At 50.6% G+C, this 25,550-nt stretch overlaps 1 protein-coding gene across 4 annotated transcripts in view; it reads left to right on the forward strand.

Moving 5' to 3' along the window:
• Positions 1–507: 507 nt before the first annotated feature.
• PRPSAP1 (phosphoribosyl pyrophosphate synthetase associated protein 1) overlaps positions 508–25,550 on the forward strand; it is a 65,148-nt gene continuing 40,105 nt past the window's right edge. The window contains exons 1-3 of one of the 4 annotated variants that reach the window (XM_034789312.1): positions 508–519; positions 20,679–20,751; positions 22,687–22,798. In XM_034789312.1, the coding sequence (XP_034645203.1) occupies positions 22,716–22,798 (83 nt within the window). In that variant the 5' untranslated portion in view covers positions 508–519; positions 20,679–20,751; positions 22,687–22,715. Of the gene's footprint in view, positions 520–20,678; positions 20,752–21,467; positions 21,571–21,844; positions 22,799–24,979; positions 25,091–25,550 lie in introns of those variants that run through there. The other 3 variants (XM_034789310.1, XM_034789311.1, XM_034789309.1) reach the window with 3 other exon arrangements.

Genomic DNA, 25,550 nt, shown 5'->3' on the forward strand with positions numbered 1-25,550 from the left:
TATCATGGCTTTTGGATATGAGAGTCCAGATGGTCCAAACTGATTCAGGAAAAACTTCAATTGGGGTGACATTCATCTCCATTGTTCTATCTGCAGTGGAAATACACCGCTACCTCGATATAATGCGACCCGATATAACGTGAATTCGGATATAAAGCGGTAAAGCAGTGCTCCGGGGGGGCGGGGCTGCGCACTCCGGCGGATCAAAGCAAGTTCAATATAACCCGGTTTCACCTATAACACGGTAAGCTTTTTTGGCTCCCAAGGACAGCGTTATATTGAGGTGGAGGTGTAGCAAGGTCTGCAGTCTGGGGGAGATGTCAGTGCCACCTCTCCTATTGGCAGCCTCTGTGAGATGTGCTGTGCCTGTGGTGGGTGGAGGCAGCTAATCTGAGGGCAAAGTCCAGTGAGTCAGTTGGGAGCCACCAAATCAGACAGTTAAATGAAGGAAACTGTTGGTAGTAGAATGGCTGCCCTGTAACTGCTGCAGGGGAGAGCCCTGGAGCGTCCCGCTGCACTGTAAGTCCCTGTTGCTATCTTTTCCCTATAAGGTTCTTTGAAAGGTCCAGGCCACAAAGGGATGGGGAAAACTGAGAATGAGAAAATTCCCCTGAGAGGAGCAAGGTGTTCTGTTCCTTTGCTGCTCACTGTGACTACCATTACACAAGGCACTGGGGAGACCTCATCTGGATCCTGTGTGCAGTTCTGGTCTCTCACGTTTAAGAAAGATGAAATCAAACTGGAACAGGTGCAGCGAAGGGCTACTGGGATGATCAGAGGAATGGAAAACCTACCTAATGAGAGGAGACTCAAAGAGCTTGGCTTGTGTAGTCTAACCAAACAAAGGCCGAGGGGACATATGATTGCTCCCTATAAATTCATCAGCAGGACAAACACCAGGGAGAGAGAGGAGTTATTTAAGTTAAGCACTAATGTGGACACAAGAACAAATGCATATAAACTGGTCATCAACAAGTTTAGGCTCAACATTAGGCGAAGGTTTCTAACCATCAGAGGAGCGAAGCACTGGATCAGCTTCCCAAGGGGAGCAGTGGGGACAAAAAACCTCACTGGCTTCCAGACTGAGCTTGACAAGTCATGGCGCTGCTGATGTGGGTCGGAATTGAACCAGCAATCTCTGGGGAAAAGTCTCCCAATCCTATAGCCAAACTGCAGCTGTTTTAGCTGAACATACCCCCCGACAATGGGGCCAAAGCGCCCTTGTGACTGGAGAGTCTAAATTTGTTAGAGGTTTCTTTAATCATGAATCTTGGACACAAGGGCCTACGCAGGAGCCACGTGTGCTTAGGAGCTCTTTATCCTAAACTGCCGTTTGAAATGATCCTAAAGAAAACCTCCAGCTGGTACCTAACAGCCAGGGGAGTTTACAGCAGAGAAAGGATTGCTTTAGTTTGTAACAGGAAGAAGACAGAGAGATCCATGTGGACGGACAGCCATATTTAAAATAAGATAAAAATCTGAGCCCATCTTAACCTATTTGTAAATAATTTGGTGGTGCGGTTGGCTTTTGTTTCCACTGAACTCAAAAGGCCAAACAGTTTGGAAACTATGATGAAAGAAATTTGCTCTTGACCAAGAAACAAAGGGCCAGATTCTGCAACCCTTACTCAAGGGAGTATCCTCTTTGATGTCAATGGCACTGCTTGCCTCAGTGAGGGCTACTCAGCATGAGTAGGGGGAGCAGAAACTGGTCTAGCATGAAAAGACGATGACGATATCTGTATATGGTGTAAACAGTATTTGAGGGAATGGAGTGCCTCTGGTATAAAATGTATTTATAGGCACCAGGCGCTGAGGTGAATATAAATAGAGATGAGCTTGAATCACAAAGTTTGGATCTGAAACCATCAGAATATCAACTTTCCCCTAGTTGGTCTGAGGTTGAGTGGTGGATCCAGTCTTGCAGTCCAATGCCCTATAAGAATAAACCAGAGTTGCAGCACTTGGATCCTGAATGAAACTCCCTCAAAGTCCAGGGGATTGGGAGCTCTGGTTTTAATTTGGGGGTTCACCGATTCTGAAGGGAACGACAACGAACCGCTGCTGTGCAGTGCTTGAAGATGAAGGTTTCCCAGAGGGACGAGATATTTGCTTGCTATCACCTTCAATGCCCGTAGGGACTTCCCATCGTCTCCCTTGAAATTACTCTAAGGTTATGTCTACACTATGAAAGCAGGTCGATTTTATAGAAGTCGATTTTTTAGAAGTCGATTTTATACAGTCTATTGCGTATGTCCACACTAAGTGCATTAAGTCGGCGGAGTGCGTCCTCACTACCGCGGCTAGCATTGACTTACAGAGCGGTGCACTGTGGGTAGCTATCCCACAGTTTCCGCAGTCTCCGCTGCCCATTGGAATTCTGGGTTAAGCTCCCAGATGGGGCTGATGGGGCAAAAACTTTGTCGCGGGTGGTTTTGGGTACATGTCATCAGCCCCCCTCCCCCTTCTGTGAAAGCAATGGCAGACAATTGTTTCACGCCTTTTTTCCGGGGTCCCATCTGCCGGACCCGCTCAGCCTGCTGCCTGCCTGGATGACTGGAACCCCAGACAGGCAGCGGGCTGAGCGGGGCTGGCGGACGGAGCCCCAGACCGGCAACGGGCTGTGCGGCTCAGCCCACTGCCGGTCTGGGGTTCCGTCTGCCGGCTCCTGCCAGTCGGGGTCCCGCTCAGCCCCACTCAGCTGGCAGACCTCAGTGAGGTCGATCAGGGGTGCCTGGACAGACATGGCTGTCCTCCTCTTAGAGCACCGAATGGGAGTGACTCCACATCATTCTCTTCTTTAAGTTTCATCTCATGGAGATTCAGTCCTGCCTGGAATATCATGTGAGCTGGAGGCTTCTGCCTCAGGCTGCTCTCCCAGCCGGCAGCACCACGCGGTCGCACCTACCCCAGCCTGCCCCTTGCTCCCATGGCTCATGAAGCCTGGACAGTAGTAAGGAGCAGTTCAACTTATGGAATGACAAATCCAGGACGAAGGATTGCACTCTATGCAGGGCCAGCTTTAGCAAGTGCGGGGCCCGATTCGTGGGGCTTGTACTCACCAGGCGGTGCTCCTAGTCTTCAGCGGCACTTTGGATTGCCGCGCTCCTGTCGGGGTTGCGGGGCCATGGGGTTGCTGGGCTCCGGCCAGCACTCTGACCGGGGAGTGGCGCCGCGGGACTTGCTGGGCTCAGGCCGGCATTCTGGCCAGGGGAGCGGGGCCACGGGGCTTGCAGAGCTCGGGCCAGCGCTCCAGCCGGGGGAGCAGGGCCGCGGGGCTTGCAGGGCTCGGGCCGGCACTCCGGCTGGGAGAGCGGGGCCGCAGGGCTTGCCACGCTTCGGCCGGGGGAGCGGGGCCGCAGGGCTTGCCGCGCTCCAGTCAGGGGAGCGGGGCCTGATTCCGGGGAATCGGCGGAATCGGCCTAAAGCCGGCCCTGACTCTATGGGCCACATTAAGATTCTTTAAGAGTCCTAGATAGCATTTAGTCCCTATAAAAGGCTTCATGAAAATTTTCCACTGCCCCTGACAAAAATATTAATTTCAGAGCAGCTGAAAGGGTAAGGAACCCGGGACTATAACTTAGGCCTGGTCTACACTAACCCCCCAATTTGAACTAAGGTACGCAACTTCAGCTACGTGAATAACGTAGCTGAAGTCGACGTACCTTAGTTCGAACTTACCGCGGTCCAGACGCGGCAGGCAGGCTCCCCTGTCGACTCCGCGTACTCCTCGCGCCGAGCAGGATTACCGGAGTTGACGGGAAGCACTTCTGGGTTCGATTTATCGCGTCCAGACAAGATGCGATAAATCGAACCCAGAAGTTCGATTGCCTGCCGCCGAACCAGCACGTAAGTATAGACAAGCCCTTAGAGAGAGATTTCATATTATTTAACTCATAATTGATATAATTCAAAGTAAAATTTCACAGCACGGTCTATTCTAAGACTAAAAATGCAGGAGGGGAGTCAGAAAAAGGAACAGTGACCTGTTTCCATCCAGTTTTGATGTTTGGGGATGTTTTGCGTGTTAGGTGAACATGATAACCACTATACTACGGGGCTTTCATGTGTTAGGGGAATATGATAACCACTACACTACAGGGCTTCTCTTTTTTTACCACAGACTTTGCCGAATGCACAGGAATGTTTTCTCTAGCTACAGAAGCTACGTAAATCAATGTCTATATCTATGGCCTTCCTGCTCACAAAGCGGTCATGCCCCTGCCCAAGGCTGACACAGCGCGGAGTGCATGTGATATAGCGACCTGGCTCAGGCAGGATCGCTTGCGAGGCATGATACTTTTGCCGTTAAACAAACACAGCAATTCTTTCCTGGCTTCTGCCACTGAATCCCTCCATGCACTGTGCCCTATCAGTGCGGGAGGACTGCATGAGCTCGGACAACATGTCATCACGAGTGCGTTTTTTTCGCCTTCTAATCTGCAATAACCTCAGGGACAGAAATGATGGGGGAGTGTAGAAACATTCTGGGGGGACTGCATGGTGACCTGTGCTGCTGAGGGCTGCTGAGTTCGCCATGCTGGCCAAACAGGAAAGGAAATTCAAAAGTTCCCAGGGCTTTTCCTGTGTACCTGGCTAGTGCATCTGAGTGCAAAGTGCTGTCCAGAGCGGTCACAATGGCTCCTGGAGGCCAATACCATCTAATTGCATCCACACTACCCCAAATTCAACCCGACGATGTCGATTTTAGTGCTAATCCCCTCGTCGGGGAGGAGTACAGAAATCGATTTTAAGAGCCCTTTAAGTCAACAAAAATGGCTTCGTCGTGTGGGCGGGTGCAGGGTTAAATCGATCTAATGCTGCTAAATTCGACCTAAACTCGTAGTGAAGACCAGGGCCAAGAAACAAGGAGATCCAGTGCTCTGTATGTCACCAGCTTCGTTAAATATGGAGAATCAAAGGTGATCTATTAGCGTAGTTCCACTTTGAGGTGGTTCTGGTAGATGTGATACGTGTTCTGATGGGTTTTGCTTTTTAGAGAGAACTTCTGCGCAGAGCAGCGTATTTGCTGAAGTGGCACCCATGACAGTGAGAGTGGGGTTGATGTGGCTCTTTGGATTGCCATTTTAGGGCCATTCAGTGTCACTGCAGACACCGAAGGAGAATGGGGAAAGCAAGGGATACTGGATTTTAGGAGTTGGTGCTCCCAGCTGCTGGCAGTCACTTCTATCTATCACAGGTATTTCTATGGTGCCCATCGATACTGTTGTATCTGAGCACTGTTACCTGTTCAGTGTAATGAAGAGGGAGGAGGCAGGCTTGGGGATGTGTGTGACATCAGACATATAATAGGGTTTCTTTTCCCTTGCTGTGTAGTCTAGCTCCCTTTGGTGGCCGTTGGGGAGAAATAGTATTGCTTGCTTAAGATCACATGATCTGGTTTAAAACCAATGGCATTGTCTAGATTTAAAAAAATAGGGGGTTAAACTACATAGTGAGATAGTGTTCCCTAGTGGATAGAGCACTAGCTGGGACTTGGGGGCTCTAGGGTGTCTTTCTGGCTCTGCCACTGGCCTGCTTGGGAAGGTCACTTTCCCTTCCTGGGCCTCAGTTTTTTTCTCACCTGTTTAATAACAATAATGATGCTTACCTCTCTTTGTAAAGTGCTTTGAGATCTGCTGCTGAAAAGTGCTAGGTATTATTTCTATATGTCTGTTAGCCTTAACCCTTATAGCACTATTCATCTCAAAGCACTTTGCAAAGGTGGGTAGGAATCATTGGCCCCACTTTACGGATTGGGGAAACCGAGGCACGGAAAGCTAAGTGACTTACCCGGGGTTACCAAGCACTCCTTGGTAGAATTGGGAATGGATGCTAGGACTCCTGGCTCCCATTCCTAATCCATTAGACCATGTCACTTCCTATTTTATATATATACACACATGCCAAATCCAGCCCAAGGGTAATTCCACTGGCTTTACAGGTGTTCATTTGGCTCCATACTCTGTGTTTTAAATGAAAAGCGGGTGTCTCTCTTCTGAAGGCTAATTCAGACCCTTCTTCTTGGCTTTTGGGCTAAAATCAAGCCTAAGCTCCATGTGATATGTCTGGGAGATTACGTGACTGTCCTGCCCCAGGGGGAAGATCACCTGTTCATCTTGATGCGTCTACAACCATGATATCCTTTTCTATGTGCAGTTGCTGGGGCCTATTTTTGAGGCATGCTGCTGCCCCCTTGAGGAGGTTCTGTGCAGCTGCTTCTTGAAGTTCATTTCACCTCAACTAGGAAACCCAAAGAGATGACTTCCCCTAAAGCAAGAAGCTTGGTAAGAAAGGGAGTGGATGGGTCCATTACATCCCAAGAATGACAGGTTTCAGAGTAATAGCCGTGTTAGTCTGTATCCGCAAAAAGAAGAACAGGAGTACTTGTGGCACCTTAGAGACTAACAAATTTATTAGAGCATCCGAAGAAGTGGGCTGTAGTCCACGAAAGCTTATGCTCTAATAAATTTGTTAGTCTCTAAGGTGCCACAAGTACTCCTATCCCAAGAATGGGATGCATGAAGCCATCCTGGGGGGTAAAAAACAGCTTTCCAAGAGCTTATGCAAAAGTACTTGCTTTGTTTTCTAATTTGTGTTCCTAAAATAACTTGCTCCCTTCCCCCTCCCCAGAGCTCTTCCTGTTGAAGGTCAACATTTGCAAATTAGTGATGTTCTTAATTGCAGCATCTTGGCCACAAGGTGACCGTGACTGATGTTAGATGATTGTTTCCCTCAGCAAGGGGAGAGGACATTGAGGGTTGTTCCTTCTAAATGAGAAGGTTTGCTATTATTGTAACACTCATGAGCTCAACCCTCTGTATTCAGAAGGGGGAGAATACTGGCAGCAAGGGGGGGTTCTGTGACCTGATAAGCAGAGAGTGCAGTGATTCAGACTGGATTTGAGGGTTCTCATTGCTTGTTGCCCTAAAGCCCAGATTAGTGTAGCATGCCTGGCTGCATTAGAACAAGTTATTAAAAATGCTATTTTCTCCTTCAAGGCAATCAGCAAATCCAGGCAGCTGATCCCATTGGCTTTCTTTTTTTAAACCTAAAATCTGAAAACAAATCAGCGTGTGGAGCCGAGATTTCTGTGTCTCTCTCTGAATATATGGAGGGATAAGCAGGGACCAAATAATCTGATCAAGTGATGCCTGAGTGAAAGACCCAAAACAATATCTTGGGTAAGGGAAGAAAAGGCAGAGGTGCTCCTAGGAAACTCCAGGGGACACAGGAGAAGGGACATTGCTGGAACAATCATCTCTGTTATTGCAGGTTTCTGACTGCAGTGTGAAAGGGGCATCTTGGGCCACAGGCAAGGATGTGACGATCAAGGGCTTCGCTGTACCGCTATTGACGCCTATTTCTGTTACACCAAAGTATTTAAAATGCTAGCGGGTCTGTAACCCCTCAAATGGCTCGAGACAATGTTTAAAGTATTGGTAGGTCCAGAAAAGTGCCTCTATAAAAGTGGGACCTTCTCACTCAGGATCTCTGTTCTCTGTTTGTCTTTGAGTCACATCAACGCATTTTATTGACACAACTAAACTGTTACTCTTCTTAGCATCACAAGGGAAGATGATTTTGTGGTTAAGGCACGAGACCGGGTTGGTCTCCATTCCTGGCTCTGCCACTGACTTCTTGTGTGACCTTGGGCAAGTCACTTTAATCTCTCTGGGCCTCAGCTTCCTATATATAAAATAGGGACGATAAGCCTTCCTTTGTCTGTCTTGTCTGTTTAGACTGTAATCTCTTTGGGGTAGCATTGTTTCCGACTATGTGTCTATACAGTGCCTAGGACAATGGGGCCAGGCCTCCAGACATGGTGGTAATACAAACAAAAAGCTGATGCTGCTAGAGGAAAGTGAGTGAGCTGGAGCCTGTCCTGACTTGTACAAACATAACCCAGCCACTGAGTCCTAATCATGGAACGTTTCTTACCAAGGATGATGGAAGGGGAACAATGAGCCTGACTCGGGATCAGATTCTAGGTTATCTGTCATGGAGCGGTAGTACAGTACATAGCTGGCTGGGATGTAGTAAGCTGGAAAGGGGGAGGCCGTGAACTGGTGCTGTAGTTACAGTTAAATTCCACCAAATGTCACAATGAGGGGAAACGTGATGTAATTGACCAAGAGACCAGTAATCCCACTGCTCTGGGCAGGGAGAAGTGGGGAAAGATCTGCCTTGATTGTCCCAGTCAGTCAAGATACCCTTCCTGCGTGCTGGCTTCATTAGGGGCTGTGTCCCTCAGGGATCACCTTACTGCAACTGATCACACGCCAGTGTCTAGGACCCTTGGGACATTTTCAAGCCTCTATGCACTGTTTAAACCTATGGCTAGTACCATATAGATAGTACCTTATCCTCCCCTTGGGATCCGGGAATGCAGGGGAGTATGGGGCCTCCTCCTTGTACACCGTATTCACATTGTTTCCAAGGAAGACTCAACACCTCTCAACGTGGACTTTAAAATGCTCCATAAAGCCTGTGTCGGGAACTGAGCGCTCACACTCTGGGGAAGGGAGGGTCTCATGTCATGTCACCTTCCAGGTGACTAAACAGTGTTGACAGATGCCAAAGGGAATCCAGCCCTCCTCAGAGCTTCACAAGTCTAGAGCAGGTCCCTGCCCTGAGGAGTCTACAGTTTGGTTCAGGAATAACAGATTGAAGAATGGCCACAGACAAAACGGGGAAACTGTAGCAAAACAACGGTTGCAATGGTAGGAGAGCATTATTATTATTATTATTTATTGTGTGTATCATCGGAGCTCCTAGAAACCCCAGTCCTGGACCGGGACCCCATTTTGCTAAGCACTGTACAAACAGAACCAAAAGACTGTCTCTGCCCCAAGGAGCTTCCAGTCTAACTACAAGACGAGAGATACGAGATGGATATAGACAGACGAGGGAGTACAAGTGGACAACAGGACGATATTGGTCAGCATGGCAGGCAGTGTGATTAGCCATCATGGGGTTACATTACTGTAAAGTCCCGGCACTAAGGGTTGAGGGGACAAAATGGGATAAGAGGGCAGGATCATCAGGGCACAGAACAGACTCTTTATTCTATACAGGTTTCTACACTGCGCTCCTCTGAGCACTTTAGTCCTTGGGGTGGTTTTTCTAGTGGTGGTATTAAGCCCCAGTTGATGGGACATGCTCCCATCCCACTGATAGGAAGGTTAATGAGTGTGCCTGCCGGACATGCACCACATGGCGAAAGCGAGTGTAAAAAGGTGAAACTGGCCTTGGAAAGGGGGAGTTTGCCTAGGAGTAAGAAGGCTGCTGGGGAGCTCCAGTAGAAGGGGAACCTAGCTATAGGCAATGGCTAGCTTTTCCTCCCCATCTCCACTTTGGATTGGGCAAACTGACATTACAAGGGAACCAGGAGGGCTGCTTCCTGCCGGTGACCTGTGGCGGGACTGGGAAGTGCCTCCTGGGACTACAGGCAAAAGAGCTGTAATTGGACTCTGAAAAGACCCTGGAAGTCAGCTGAACTCCTGCGGGGACCAATGAGATTGCCCAGGAGTGGCAAGGGACTCAACAAGCCCATGGCCAAGACCACCCTGACGGTTGGTCAACTTCACCATGCATGGAATGCCATGTTCGAAATCCACAGCAGGAGGACAGAGTGACCAACACTCTGTAAAACTAGAGACAAATGAAGATCAAATGTAGCCTGGATCAACAACAAAACCAAACCCCTCATGTGCTCTTGGGCTGAAATGGGGAGAAGGGGAAGCTCCACAAACACTACAGAGGATTGCAGGTGACATGTATTAGCAGGAGATTTGAGCCAAGAAATGAGCTGGCCTCCCTGGAACATGAGGCCCCGATTGGCTGATCTATCACTCCCTCAGGTTCAAACCCCAGGACTGATGGTACATCAGATAACTGAGGACTTGGCAGGCCACAGGCCTATATATGTCTGAGTACCCTCAACCCCCACAGACTTAGTGGGGTGGAGAGCTCTCAGCACCATGCAGGACCAGGACCTGGACCATGGCTTGGCTTGCAAGGATACATTTAAAAAATGAATTTCAAAGGACCCTGTTGACATTTGTTCCCAACCTTTCCTTTGATTTCTATCATCTGACGCTCTTGAATGCAGGGCCGGCTCCAGGCACCAGCTCAGCAAGCAGGTGCTTGGCGCGGCCAAGGGGAGGGGCAGCATGTCGGGCTCTTCGGCGGCAATTTGGCGGCGGGTCCCTTGACCTGCTGCTGAAGTGCCGCCGAAGAAGAAAGCGGCGCGGTGGAGCTACCGCCGAAGTGCCGCCGATCGCGATCGCGGTCGCAGCTTTTTTTTTTTTTCCCCTGCCGCTTGGGGTGGCAAAAATCCTGGAGCCGTCCGTGCTTGAATGACCAGAAAATTAAAACCATTTAAGCTAGTAAGTATTTTAGAGCCCCTGGCTAGAAATTCATTTGTCCAGGTCTGACAATGAATATTGTAAAATCTAGAGAGACGAGGTGGGTGAGGTTAGGACCTTTGACTGGATCTGGTGAGAGAGACAAGCTTTCGAGCTACACAGAGTTCTTCTTCCGGTCTGGGAAACATACTCAGAGTGTCACAGCTACATAGAAGGTGGAACAGATTGTTTAGCATTTGTAGTTAGCACGTATTTCACGGGACCATTCAAGGTGAAGCTCGGTATAAGCTCCAAAGCTTGTCTCTCTCACCAACAGAAGTTGGTCCAATAAAAAATATTACCTAATATCCTGGGATCAGCACAGCTACAACAACACAGTGTGCATTGGAAAACCAGGGCTTTGGAGCTGTGCTCCGGCTCCGCTCCAGCTCCAGGCAAAAACCTGCAGCTCCACTGCTCCGGAGCTGCTCCGTGCTCCGCTCCAAAGCCCTGGTAAAATCTATTTCTGAATCTCGACTTTTCCACTCATTACAGCTTCGAACAAACTCCAGAGACTGGTTCTCTGTGGGAGATTAATTGCATGCATCCAAATTCTCAAAACAGACCTGACTTGGCACTGGGCCTTGGGTTGCTTCTCGGCCGAGGGTTAATGTCATCCTCTATTAGCCCACAAGTAGCGTAAACAAACCCAAGCTTCCCCTCTCTCTGTAATATTTGATTTAACCATTGGTACCCCTCTCCCCCAATAGGTTTTTAGGTGGAGGGAGAAATTGACTATTACTGATACTTAAAAATCTAATCCAGGCAATAGTCAATAGGGGGACTATGGGCCAAATCCAGACCACCAGACACTTTTGAATGGACCCCAAAATCTTTTTATTTACTTATTATTAATTATCTACCATTATTGTTGTTGTTATCATTTTTTTTATTATTTTATCTGGAGTCCTGACCTTGACTATACCTTGACCAAGACATTTGAACCTTTAGAAAAAATAATTGGCTACCCCGATCTAACCCTTTCCAAGCCCCTTTAGCATGGTGAATACACAATGCCTCCTCCTGAACCAAAGGCGGGTTGTTAGTGGCAGGTGTGGTCACATTTGCAGATGAGGGACCAAACTGAAGTCACACCTGCACTGCAGTGAACTTAGCCTGAGGTTCTGTTTTAAGCCATTGTCTGTGAGAACAGATGCAGCGGCAGTGTATCAAACCGCTCTCCTTGTCATTGACATTAGAGATGGAGCATGCTAGCAGTGTTTGGAGAGAAACAGCATTTAACTAACCAACAGTAATGCATGTCCGCTCCAGGGAACCTGAGACTGGAAGAGACACTGCAGCTACTGGCTAAATATAGTGTTCCTGAAAAGAGACAATGCAGTGGAAAGCAGAGAGACAATGGCCTATAATGGGGCTTTTCTGCATTCTAACCCTTAGCATGCCAGCACTTTCCACACTGCCCACTGCACGAATACTTAGGAGGATGGTGAAGAATTATAGGGATCTGCGTTCTCCAAAGAGTCTTAAAAGAATTCTGGCAAAGTTGGCAGGTCCTGAATGAGACCCCTCTTTTCAATTCTTGTGTAGCTGCAAAACCATGCTGTAACTGTCTGCATGTTGTCCAGAAAAATAGGCCAGGCTGAGTCCCTGGATCTACCCCCAGGGGAGCTGAGGGTGCCTGGTACTTTGTAGTATCTGATGTTTCTCAGGCCAGTTCCCGAGACAGAAACATACCGTCACAGAAACCAATGCCCCAACTGGCAGTTTACGTTGTTGGCAGCCTCAGCACAGAGGCCAAGAATTGAAAGAGACATGGAGACTGGTACGGAGACCAACTGTAGTGCTTCAAGGTTTTGTAGCCTGCAGGTCAGGACTGAGGCAAAAGTCAAGGATAGAGAGAGGTTTTTCTATGGGACCCATGGGACTGGCAACCTTCAGGACTATCCTTTAGTGCCTCTCACAGCACTGATCTCCTATGGGAAAGTGATTTAGAGGAACAAACGCATCATCCCAGCAGGATAGGCCAATCTGCACTCACCCCTGAATTCCTTTATTGGCTGTCCATTACATTTAAATTCCTCAAAGCCCACAAATTCTGCGTGTCTATATCTTGGATACTGTCTCCTATTCCATCCGTCCCTTGACCCCTCTGCTCCTGTCAGTATTTGAACCCGAGCTGCTAGGCCAGGGGTGGGCAAACTATGGCCCGCGGGCTAGATCTGGCCTGCCAGGTGTTTTAATCCGGCCCTCGAGCTCCGGAAGGGTTAGAGTCGGGGTCTGCTCCACGCGGCTCCTGGAAGCAGCAGCATGGCCCCTCTCCAGCTCCTACGCATAGGGGCAGCCAGGGGGCTCCGCTCTGCATGCTGCCCCTGCCCCAAGCGCTGCCCCCGCAGCTCCCATTGGCTAGGAACCACAGCCAATGGGAGCTGCAGGGGGAGTGCCTGCGGACAAGGCAGAGCGCAGAGCCGCCTGGCCACGCCTCCGCATAGGAGCCAGAGTGGGGACATGCTGCTACTTCTGGGAGCCGCTTGTGGTAAGAACCGCTCGGAGCACTACCCTCCTACACCCCAAACTCCTCATCCCCAGCCCCATCCCGGAGCCCTCACCCTCACCCCCACCCCTGCACCCCACTCCCTTGCCTCAGCCCAGAGCCCTCTCCTGCACCCTGAACTCCTCATTTCTGGCCCCACTCCGGAGCCCGCACCCCCAACTAGAGCCCTCACCCCCTCCTGCACCCTAACCCCAATTTTGTGAGCATTCATGGTCCACCATACAATTTCTATTCCCAGATGTGGCCCTTGGGCCAAAATGTTTGCCCAGCCCCATCCTAGGGCAACCTGTCTGTGCTGGGAATGACACAGTGAAGGCAGGGAACTGTCCAGCCTGGGAATACGCCAGGCAGAAGGGCGAGATGTGTGTTTCCACCCAAGAGAGGCAACAGCTGGGGAGCTGAAAGCCAAGAGCAGGTGCTCTGGCTGGACCACTGAGGGGGAGTACAGGTGCAGTTGCCCTGAACTCTGACAAACGTGTCTAGCAGTGGTGTCTTAGCCAGAGATGACACTGATGATGGCTTTGATGGAGAAATGTTTTCAGTCCTATGTGTCAAGGCTAACCTCCGTAGGATTAGCCAATGTCAGTGTCTTTTTTTTTTATGTAAGCAATGCAACCCTGTGCTAAAGTATAATTTAAAATGTTGATTTTTGTAAACATTTTCTGGAATATATCTCTACATAACTGTTCTAGGTTTGTCATATTTGGTACTATTGTGTTTGTGGGAGAAAGGGCTTTCGGGTGATACCCAGCTTGACCCATTTCTAACAACACTGTACTATCAAAACTTCTACCAACCAGAGGACCTGGAGCTGGAAGCCGGGGGACAGCAAGTCTCCGCCATGCAACAGAGGGTGACGCCATTGACATTATGATTCTGTAGATTTTTATTAATTGAATGCCACCCCCCTTACTTGTTACTTGTTCATGTAATAAGATTTTACTGCCTTGTGCTCCCAGACTAAATCCCCCGACTTTCTCCAAAGCCTGGGAGAATAGGTTGACTTTGCAATATGCCTTGAGGGTCAACGGAGGTGGGCTCTATCAGACCAAGAGTGGGGAGGTGAGTTCCAGAGCTAGAGGCTCTCCTCCTTGCTTTCTGTCTCAGCCTCTCTCTCTGGTCTTGTCTGTTCTCAGTTTGTGTCATCCCTCTCTCACGCACAGTCACTGCACCTGTTTAAGTGTTTTAAGTGTGGCCTCCTTAACTGTCCCGGATATCTATCTTAAATGAAGGTCTCGTATGCACACATCAGTTTGAATGTCGTTTCAACTCAACCCCTAACAAGGTTTCACGGGCTGACCAGTCTTCAGTCCCTGTTCTTTCCCTGTCCCATTCCTATCTTCCTACATTTTACCATGCTGTACCCTAGGTGTGCCATACCAATCCCTGTTCAAGACCGCTAACCCCACTCTTCACTCATTTCCTCTTAAAAACCCACTTCTTCTCCAAAGCCTTAAAACCCAGTTCATCGCTGTACAAGGAAGAACCCAAAAGCCCTACTAGGGCTCTGAATTCCCTCTTCTAAATTCCCCAGTATATATAACCCTCAGGGTTGCTGAGCTCTTCGGAGAAGGGTTGGTCTTTGTGTCTTGTACAGCACCAAGCACATTGTAAACACTAAACAGCCATCAACAATAGGGAAATCTTGCCTCAGAGTCCAGTGTGCCACTTTGTGGCAGGACTTCACCATCCAGACTGGCTCAATCTGATCAACTTTGTTTGCCAGGACAAATTATCACTATTTCCAGCCTTCCAGAGTCACCTCTGCTTCTGCATGCCAGGCTGCCAGTGATCAATTTCAGACATCACCTTCCCCATGGGTCCCCCTGCTCTCATCCCCCTCTCATTCACACTAGCATAGCAATAATTAACAGGGAGTCTGCACTCACTCCCTGTGTCTGAGGGAAACAAGGCCTGGTATAGTTTCACAACAAACAAACCCCGGAGTGCAGAACGAGCAACAGAACCCTCTGTTTTGGGCTTGCAAACTGAAGCAGCTGTCGCCGGGAACATGCGCAAGTGTATCATTGCAGCTTTGCTGCCGGTCAACATCCTGCATGCAAATAAAGAGTGCTACAGACGTAGAAGAGAGTTTTGTATAGACTCTGGACCTGTGTGGGACCTGGCTTCCTTTGGGAACGCCTTTCTCCTGGTGCGAATAATAATAACTAGCTCTGACCATGGGCTTTTCAGCAAGAGACGTGCATGACTTCTACACATCTACATTATCAATAACAATACCTCGCTTTCAGAGAGAGTTAGTCAGCAGCAGATCTCAAAGTGCTTTAAAGGAAGCCGAGAGGGGAAGTGACTTGCTGCCACTGACCTGCTGGGTGAGCTTGGGCAGAGCTGCAAAGAGTTCTCTGTAAACAGCTCCATGCTCTGTTTACAAGGTCTCTTCGCCTCCCTGGGTGACACCCTAGCAGTGGAAGCACTCAAGCTGGCAGACCCTTGCTTTAAATGGAAGGGCATTGTCGGGGGAGGGAGGGAGGTTGGCCTTCAACTCTGGAACTCACCTCCCCACTCTTGGTCTGACAGAGCCTGGGTCTGTTGACCTTCAAGGCACACTGCCCAGCCTAGCTATGCTCCCAGGTTTTGGGGAAAGGGGTGGAATTGAAGGAGTCAAGAGTGGGCAATTCCGAACCCTGAATGGGTGAAGAGTTCTTAAATCTCTGATGCACAGAGAGCAATGGTGGCTGGAAAATTCAGAGAAAGCTGAGGCAAGCCATCATTGAAGAGACATTTGAAAGAGCAGTTACTAGAGTCTTTTGCTACCACAGTCTTAGAGACCCATCATTAAAATTACATGCAATTAAGGATTTAAAGAAATAGGGTCAGCACCCTTTGCTACTTCTTTAAGATGAAGGCTGTGGGCTCTGTCCCTTTGCTAACCTTTGCCCTTAGGCCTAGCTCAGGCACAGATAATGAGGGGCTAGAACACCCAGAGACAATGACCCTTCCTAGTGTAGGAGATCTTTGAAAACCCAGTGGTGATGACTTGAGCTTTCACTAGAACTGCATTTCCAAAAATGTAGCTTTTCTATGGGTACATCTACACTACAATAACCCCCCCGGCAGCGAGTCTCAGAGCCCGGGTCAAGTGACACAGGCTCATGGAGCTTGCACCTACAGGCCTAAAAAAAGTAGTGTAGATGTTCCTGCTCGGGCTGGAACCTCCCGAGATCCACCTCCCGTCGCTGGGTTTCACAGCCCGGGCTCCAGCCTAAGTAGGAATGTCTACCTTGTTATTTTCAGCCTCAGAGGGTGAGCCCGAGCAGTTGTCCTGGACTTTGACACTTGCTGCCCTGCGTTTGTTTGGTTTTTTGGCAGTTGCGGTCCCTTGTCAAAGGGACGTTTGCTCAGTGGGAACTTAGTAGTGCTGACAGAAGCCACAAGGGGAGGAAATTGGGCATGCTCTCCTGCAGTAACATATTTGGAGGGGAAGAGCAGTGTGGAGTTACCTAATACCCACCCTCATTCCTGCCTTCCAGCCCTCAACAGTTCCTCCCTGATCAGTGGAAGGAACACCAGTCTCTGTCCTGCCCCAACCAGGCTACTGCTTCTAAAGAAGGGAGGGCAGAGCAGTGCAGGAGAGTGTGGAGAGGAAAAGAGGGTCAAAGCTGCGTAGGGTTGCAATTGTCTAATCGCACAAACCCAAACACCCTTGCCCCGCCCCTTCTCCGAGGCCCTGCCCCTTCCCTCTCTTGCTCGCTCTCCCCCACCCTCACTCACTTTCACCTGGCTGGGGCAGGAGGTTGGGGTGCGGGAGGGTGGTCGGGGTGCAGGCTCCAAGAGGGAGTTTGGGTGCAGGAGGGGGCTGAGGCAGGGGGTTGGGGTGCAGGAGGTAGTTTGGGTGCAGAAGGGGGTTCCAACCTGGGGCCAGTGGTTCGGGGTGCAGGCTCTGGGAATGAGTTTGGGTGCGGGAGGGGGCTCAGGACTGTGCAGGGTGGGTTCGGGCTCTGGGAGTGAATTTGAGTGCGGGAGGAGGCTCAGGGCTGGGGCAGAGGGTTGAGGTGCAGGAGGGGATTCGGGGTGCAGACTCAAGCTGGGTGGTGCTTACCTTAGGTGGCTCCCGGAAGCGGTGGCATGTCCGGCAGTGGGTCCTAGGCTCACGGGCGGCCAGGCAGCTGTGCGCGCTGTCCCTACCTGCAAGCACCGCCCCCACAGCTCCCATTGGTCACGGTTCCCCATTCCCGGCCAATGGGAGTTGCGGAGGCAGTGCTTGGGGCAGAGGCAGTGCGCAGAGATGCTCTGGCCGTGCCTCCGCCTACGAGCCTTTGCCGGACATGTCGCTGCTTCCGGGAGCGGCATGGAGCCAGGGCAAGTAGGGAGCCTGCCTTAGCCCCATTGTGCCGCCTGACTTTTAGCAGCTTAAAATCTACCGGATTGCCTTCAGTAACCTCCTGGAGATTGAGCCCGATTTTGAGAGACTCCTGGCCAAACCGGGAGGGTTGGCAACCCTAAAGCTGCGTGGTGTGGGAGGTAAAGGGAGCTTCAGCTCTGACCCGCCAAGCCTCTCCCCATATCTATGTCCTGCAATGTTTGTTCCCTCTTCAAAATACGCCTCAACTGACTCCATGTTAGTGCCTGCATTCTCTGTCTAGCTCCTCAATCTGTGGGGCTACACCAAAACTAGCTCTGCCCGGGGGATGGAGGAGAAGGATGGGCAGGAAGGATCTGTGCGGGCCAGATCAATGGCTGGGAAGCGAAGGGGTGATGCAGAGGCTAGGGCCGGCTCCAGGCACCAGCCCATCAAGCTTGTGCTTGGGGCGGCACCTGGAGGGGGGCGGCGCAGTGCGGTGCTCCGGCTCCAGCCGTCGGGGAGAGTGGGGCCACGGCCAGGCTCGCCGCCCTCCCCCCGGCGCTCTGACCACCGGGGAGAGCGGAGCCCGGCCGGGCACTCCGCCCTTCTCCCAGGGCTCCAGCTGCCCTCCCCCCCCCCCCGGCGCCCTCCCCCTGGCCACTGGGGAGAGCGGAGCCCCGGCCGGGGCTCACCGCCCTCCTCCCAGGGCTCCGGCCGCCGGGGAGAGTGGAGCCCCAGCTGGGGCTCGCCGCCCTTCCCCTGGCGCTCTTGCTGCCGAGGAGAGCGGAGCCCCGGCCGGGCACTCCGCCCTCCTCCCAGGGCTCCGGCCGCCCTCCCCCCCGGCCAGCCGGGGCTCACCGCCCTCCCCCCGGGGCCCCGACCGCCCTCCCCTGCCGTGCTGGGGGGGTGGGGGGCGGCCGGAGGCTTTTTTGCCTGGGGCGGCAAAAAAGCCAGAGCCGGCCCTGGCAGAGGCAGTGAAAGGACTAACATGCATCCAGTGTCTTCTGTGGGTGGTCCAGTCATGGCCAAGGAGCCAGAGGCAGTTGAGGGGGACACCTGGGCTGTGGTAAATGAACGTGGTGAGAAATTATTTAAAACAAACAAACAACCCCAAGGAAATTAACTGCCCCAGAACTTTGTGAATGCCGAGTTAGAGCTCAAACCTCTGAAACCAGAAAGTGAAGGGTTAAGGTAACGCAAATGTAACCCCCTGAAAACTGGGAAATACAGAGACAAGGCACATATGAGTCCTGCAATTCAACCTTAACTCTGCCCTCCCTGAGCCATGCCCCAATATGCCAGTAACACCCATATTATCACTCTGCCCTTAAAGACGCTACAGCCCATTCTGGAAACAAAGCACTCGAGCACTATAGGACAAAGTCCTTCTCTTTACTGAAGCAAAACTTGCTTCATTCAAACACTCAACACATAAACCTACTCCACACAAACCACCCCAGATTTGCACAGTAGGAGACTGAAGGGAAGGGAAGCCATCTGTGTCGTCCCCGCCCCCCCCAAATGTCCCTGTCTCTCAACAATTTCTCCCCACAACTGCTCCACCAGGGCAACCTCCTTCACCCTCGCCCTGAGGATGTCTTCTGAGACATACATTCCTTTCACTTACCCTCTCATTGATCCCTGGAGACCACTGACATTTATGCCACCAGACTGATGGCAATCCCTGAGGCAAGATCAGCTCTCATCTTTCACAGTAACAACTCTGCCAGTCTGCTCCAACTACTCCCTCCACCTAACAGCAGTCGGAACACACATGCAGGTAAGTGCTGGAATTCAGAGCTGTAGAACACTGGACAAACAATGGAACATTCTCTTAGTCATTCCTTGTGTCTACTTATTATGGCAAGCCCCCTTACTGAGCCTATGGAGGAAGGATGGGCCAGTGGTTGGGGGTCTTGTATAGGAATTGGGAGACCCTCGTTCAATACTGGAGCATGGCAGTTCAGGTTAAGTGGCTGCTTAATTGCAGCTTGGGCTAGAGCAGGGGTGGGCAAACTTTTTGGTCCAAGGACCACATCAGGGAACAGAAATTGTATGGCAGGCCATGAATGCTCACAAAATTGGGGTTGGGGTGCAGGCTATGGGGTGGGGCTGGGGATGAGGAATTTGGGATGCAGGAGGGTGCTCCAGGCTGGGATTGAGGGGTTTGGAGAGCGGGAGGGGAGTTGGGGCATGGGGAGAAGCTCAGGGGGTGCAGGCTCCAAGCAGCGGGAAACGGTGGGGGCGACGGACCTGTCTGGTTTTAAGATTAAGTTGGATAAGTTTATGGAGGGAATGGTTTAATGGTAAAACATAGTAGACGAGGAAAACCAAGCAATGGTACATGAATAGCATAATGGCCAACAAGGGTCAGGCTAGAGACTCTTGCCTATATGCTCGGGGTATTACTGATCGCCATATTTGGGGTCGGGAAGGAATTTTCCTCCAGGGTAGATTGGCTGAGCCTCTGGAGGTTTTTCGCCTTCCTCCGCAGCATGGGGCAGGGATCACTAGCAGGAGGGTCTCAGCCGATTGAAGTCACTAAAACACAGGATTGGGGACTTCAACGGCAGAGTCCAGGGAAGGGTCTTGCGGCCTGCAGCATGCAGGGGGTCAGACCAGATGATCATAGTGGTCCCTTCTGACCTTAAAGTCTATGAGTCTATGAGTCTATGAGCGCTTACCTCAAGCAGCCCCTGGAAGTAGTGGCCTGTCCCATCTCCAGCTCCTACACAGAGGCACGGCCAGGTGGCTCTGCACGCCGCCCCGTCCGCAGGCACCACCCCTGCAGCTCCCACTGGAGTGCCGGAGGGGGCCATTGGAGTGGGTAGGAGCCGGAGTGGGGCCAAGCCACGACTTACGGGAGCTGCTTGGTGCGGCCCCGACCCAGAGCTCCGGCCAGAGTCTCAGAGCGGCAAAAGAGCCTGGGAACCCGAGTCAGCTGGCATGAGCCCATCGCAAGTTTTCATTGCAGTGTACCTGAGTCTCTCTGTGTCTCAATTCCCCATCTGTAAAAGGGGGGTAGTAGCGTTGTCCTATTTCATGGGGCAATGTGAGGACAACTGGATCAAAGATTGTGAGGTGCTCACATACCCAGAGAGGGAACCTTGACAGATAGAATCTCTCAGTGGCCCTGCCAGCTCCAGGGAGTTCTGTTTGTATTGTGGAGGTGATGTGTGTATTTTAACTTTGCATGTCCTGGTTTTCAGAGGTTTGAGTGTAGCTAAACGTGATGTTCTGGAAGGGCATGAAACACCACCTGGCAACTTTGACTCTGGGTTAATGAAACTTTGGGACAGTTTATAACCGGGAGCAGCTAGTACAAACACAATTTTAAAAACAAAGGGGATGGGACTAGATAAGTCAGGGAAGCCTTGCACAATACTTTTCGTGCAAGGTTGAACATTCTCTTTGTACAGGGTTTTATTTTCTGCCATTCTTCCTTCTGCTACAGGCATCCTGGGAGATTTTGTGTCGCTCAGTCTCACGACAGGGTGGGGGAGTGGATCTTTACAGCGATCACCGAGGTGGGAGTACATTTTCTGGAGGGGATCTGGGCTGGCACGTTTCGCAAGAGGATGTAGGGTGGGATGAGGAGCCTGTCCTCTCCCTTCAGTGTTGCTGGTTCCAATCCAATGCAGGACCAGGGCACGTACATCCCTGCCGGGTGGCTCTTTGGTGGGGTGTGTGATGAGTTTGGTGGGTCTCAGGCCAGTCCCGCCAGTGGGCAGTGTTAGCTGCAAGGCAAGCCCCCAGCCAGGGCAGCAGGGCACTGAGACCAGGAACCCTAAGGCAGGGCACTTAGACCAGGGACCCAGCAAGGTCCCCCTCCCCTGCTACCCTAACCCCTCATAGGCGCCTCTGCACAGTCTGCAGACGGTTCCGCCCATCCTGGGACACCCGGCCCCGCCCCCTCTCCCACAGCCCGCTCCCTCTACCATAGAGGCTGCGGTGAGCGTGATTACAGAGCGCCCGCTCCCTCCCGTCCGTTGAGCCTCCAGCCCGGCGGCCATCTTGGCTCCGGGAAGCGAAGCCATAACCACAGGGCGGAGAAATAAACAGCCCCAACTGCGCCGCCCGGAGGTAGAACTCAGCCTAGGCTTCTTCCTATCTTATCCCCTCCTTAGGGGCCGGTCAGGTGGAGGATAACCGAGATCCACTTCCCTCGGTATCGATAATAGATAAATGCCCGCACTCAAGATGGCTGCGCGGAAGGGGGAGGAGGAGGAGGAAGGGCTGGAGGTCTAATTAGAAAATGGCCGCCGAAGTGAGGCGGCGCTCTAGCCTGGCAGCTCGGTGACCGTGCCAGCAAGTTGGCGGAGAGGGGGAGCGGGCGGGCGCGCGCAGTGAGTCGGGGTCGGACGTGATCCTCGAGGCGGTTGCGGCCGGCGGCGGGACGGGCTCGCGGGGCGGCGGCAGCAGCAGCGCCGGATCTGCCTGAGGGGACCCTCCCAGCCTGATCTTAAAGGGATTCACTCGCCTGCCTGCCCCTCGGCAGCCCCCCGAGCCTACGGGCCCCCCCCCCCTCCCGCCCCCCGCCCTTCCCCCGGCCCCCCCCCTCCCCCCCCCCCCCCGGGGGGCCCCCCCCCTATTCCCCCCCCCCCCCCCCGGCGGCCTAAGCGGCGCCGCACCTCGTTGCCCCTCTTAGCCCCACTCCCTGCCCACACTCTGCCCCTTTCTTACCCGGGGCGGGGGGCTCTTGTTCTCTCCTGCCCACGCTTTCGGGGGGGCTGTTCGTGGGTCCCCCGCTCCCTGGGACCGTCTCCCCCTCCCCCCAGGTCCCTTGGCCTCTATTGTCCGGGGGGCACCTCAGTTGTCTCGCCTGAGATTCTCCCCCCCCCCCCCCAGTCCTGTGTTTAAACTTGCTCCCTTCCCCCCTTGCATCGCCCCCCCTTGCATCGGCTTCTCTGAGCTTGCCCCAGGGGACGCAGCCTCTCCCGCTCTTCCCCCGTCACTTGGATTTCAACCCCCGGGGGCTGCGGCCTCTCCCTCGGGGGGCTGTTTTCTCCGCTCCCCCCTCCCGTGTCTTGTTTGATCCAGAGACTCCCCGCTCCAGCCCGCCCACCCAAACTAGAAGCGAAAGGCCGAGCTTTCGGCTGCTCCAGGCGTGCTGAGTTTGGCCCCTGTAGGCTCAGGGAGGAATTCTTTCTTCTCCCACAGGTGGCGGTTTGTAGGGGTGGTGGACAAAGAGTTAATCCTGGGCTGACTGGTCCCTGCTTGAACTCCCTTTGGAGACTGCCAGGTGGCCATCCGAGCCTGCTGCAACTGCTGCTTTTTTATTTTATTTTTTTTCCCCTTTCTTTTCTACGCCAGTAGCAGTGGGCTGTGGAGATCCTCGCTTGCTGAGGGCTCACCCATCTCCCCTCCCACCCCCTAAGGGGCGGTGATAGCGGTTGAGAGGTGGAAAAGGATGCCAAGAAAGCTGTTGTTGCCTTACAAATCTGTGTTTTCTCACTTTCGAGCTCCAAGGGGTTTGCATGATTCCTTGGCAATGAATGCAGCCAGAAGTGGCTACCGGGTCTTCTCGGCGAATTCCACAGCAGCCTGCACCGAGCTGGCAAAGACGATCACAGAGTAAGTCTCCTATTTCAACTTTGTTTCTTTTCCCCCTAGTGCTCGCCATTAGTTGGGAGAGGCTTGCTTCAAATTAGTTCAAAAGGACATCCTGTTAAAAATCATATTACAAAAAATCCCTTCCTTAACTATGTTACTAACACCTCCTTACATGATTAAAACGGCAATCATTTAAAAAATGGAATTTACTTTTCCTTGTTGATGCTGACTGTTGGCAGCTAAGTTTAAATAACGAAAGTAGACCAGTTGGTTTAACTGCTTGTAGTTAATTTCACTTTCAGGTTCCTATCGCCCTGCTCCAAAGGTTGGACTGCCGCAGTGAAATACTGAGAATTTTGTGTAGACTTAAATTGAAATGAGTGATGTATGTAACTGGTTTGGGGGATGCTTTTTAAAAAATATCTACTGAATTATTTTTTCAGATGCATAATTATGATTTTGCTGTTTGAAAGCTTCAGCATTTACTAGAATGAGCAGCTCATTCCTGTTTCTTTACTAAGCCCAGTAGGACACTGGAGTGTATGTTAATAAAAAGTCAGCGACACCCAATTTTTAGGAGGAGTGGAAGAGGTGGCAATGCATGCTACCAAAAAAAAAAAAAAGTTTGACAGGTGTGTGCTTGTTCCTTAAGCTCACTTCCTAGGCAGAATTTGGTCTTGATTCAGTGGAGAAATATTTTTAAGTCCTGTTTGCTGGGATACTTAGAAGCTTATCAAAACCTAGCTACAAAATGTGCTTTTGAGTATGACTCGTTTATAAAATGTAACACACACACATTTGTACTTTTCTTCTTTCTATCATTTGCTTTGAGTTAAGTTGGCTTTAAATAGGATACGGTGCGTGGGAGCATTCTGATATCAAAGTGGCTTTCCTAAGGAGTGGGCATTTGTTTAAAGTTGAGCAGGGTGCAGCTGTCATCATCAAATTGGTTTTGGTCTCTTCTCCACTTACTCTTAGGTTCCATTCCACAATTTATAACCAACTCAGAATTGGGTAGTGGGACCCAGTGTTTGTTTTTCAGTAATAGTGTCTTCACTAATGCACAGAGGCAGCTTATCTCTAGGGGATATATAACACAGAGATATTGGCAAATGCAGGTGTGCTGTGAACTTGGAGTACTGACAGAGACAGCTTGGCTAGTTGAATGGCTTGTCTAGCTTGTTAAATAAACCTTGTCCTGTACTTAACACAAATAATCTCCTTTAAACTAAATGTGTGGTGTGTTTGGGGTCAATGATGTTGGGTGTTCCAGGGATGGGTGGAGATGGTGGCTTGTGTATTTGTGGGTGGAGTGTATCTTTTTAAAAGAAAAAGGCGAAATGCTTAATTTTCTTTCCACAAAGCTGTTTCTAATAGTCTCAAGCACATAATTATACAATTCTGAGTATAGAGGTTTTGAATATGTTTTTTATCCTTACAAACTTCATTTTAGTGCAACAAATGGATCGTGCTTTTACCTACGCCTATTCTGTTATCTTAAAAATCTCTCTCTTGAACATGATATTCTGCAAACAGCTCCTCTAGGGTGAGGAAGCAGCTTCCAAAGTCTTCAGTATTTGGATATTAAGCGTCTGAACTCGGTTCACCAGTTCTTTGGGCTTTTTTTTTTTTTAAATGACTCAACTTCCGCTGAAAGATGTAGTGGGGGATAATATAGGACCTTTCACCTTTGCAGGATTATGGTTTCCAAAGGTCAGGAAGCATAACTGTGTATGTAGCACACACTTACCAAGTTCACTTTCATCGGCTTTCCTATCTTATTTGATCAGGCAGAGACGTATGTGAAGATTTAACGATGTCTGGAACTTCATCCTTGCATATAGGAACATAGCTGCCCCCAGAGAATATATAACCATAATCCACTGGATGGCTTCCAGTGACATTTTGGAAAAAAGCCCCCTTCTTTTGTGCCTACAGCCTAATGTATTAAATTACAAAGCTTGAGCTATTGGTGGTATTAAGTCAATATTCTTATATGCATTCATTGTTTAAAGTGACAATCCCAAAACATATAGGTAACCCTAGGAGGAAATAGGCTCAGAGTAGTTAGAAATGGCAAAGACCTGCTGGAGTTAAGTAATAATTTTCAAAGGCAATTTGCAAGTATTGTGTACTGACTTCCCCCAGTAGGTTATGTGGGACCACTTCAGCATACTTATAACATTTACCTTGTTTTTTCAGGTTGCAAAAGATGCATGACTGCTGGCTTCCCACTCACTGTGATATCCCAGCAGGCAGTCTACTGGGGATGTCAGTTGCACCTTTGAATAGGGTTGGAGCAGGTTTATAAGGGTGAGTTTGTCATCTAATATTGTGTGTTTTCTTTAAAGTTTTTTTGTGAGACCCTTTAGAATAAGATTTAAAAGAACTTTAAAACAACACGCAATATTAAGAAAGAGTGACTTAAATGTACTCCCCATATGCAAGCTCTGTCACTCTTCATTTGTGCAGAGAATGAGCCCAGCAGAATTGATTATCATGCTGGATTATCACACTAAATGGGAGCCAGCAATTAAATGGACTTGGGGGTGGGGGGCGGTAGACGGGCTGGGAAGAGTGTGGAGTCTGCACATTGCAACTGTTAAAAGCGGGAGGTAAGTGAACTTTGGAAATGTGGTGAAATATTCCTTGAATCTGTTGGAGGATTTCAGTACCTAAACTACAAATTAAGCTGTATTTAACCTGCAAATATTAACCTTAGGGTCTCTGTTTTAACTCTTTCACTATGAGTAGTGGAAGTACACGAGTAGAC

Source organism: Trachemys scripta, chromosome 14 (assembly GCF_013100865.1).
Source record: "Trachemys scripta elegans isolate TJP31775 chromosome 14, CAS_Tse_1.0, whole genome shotgun sequence".
Lineage (NCBI taxonomy): Eukaryota > Metazoa > Chordata > Testudines > Emydidae > Trachemys > Trachemys scripta.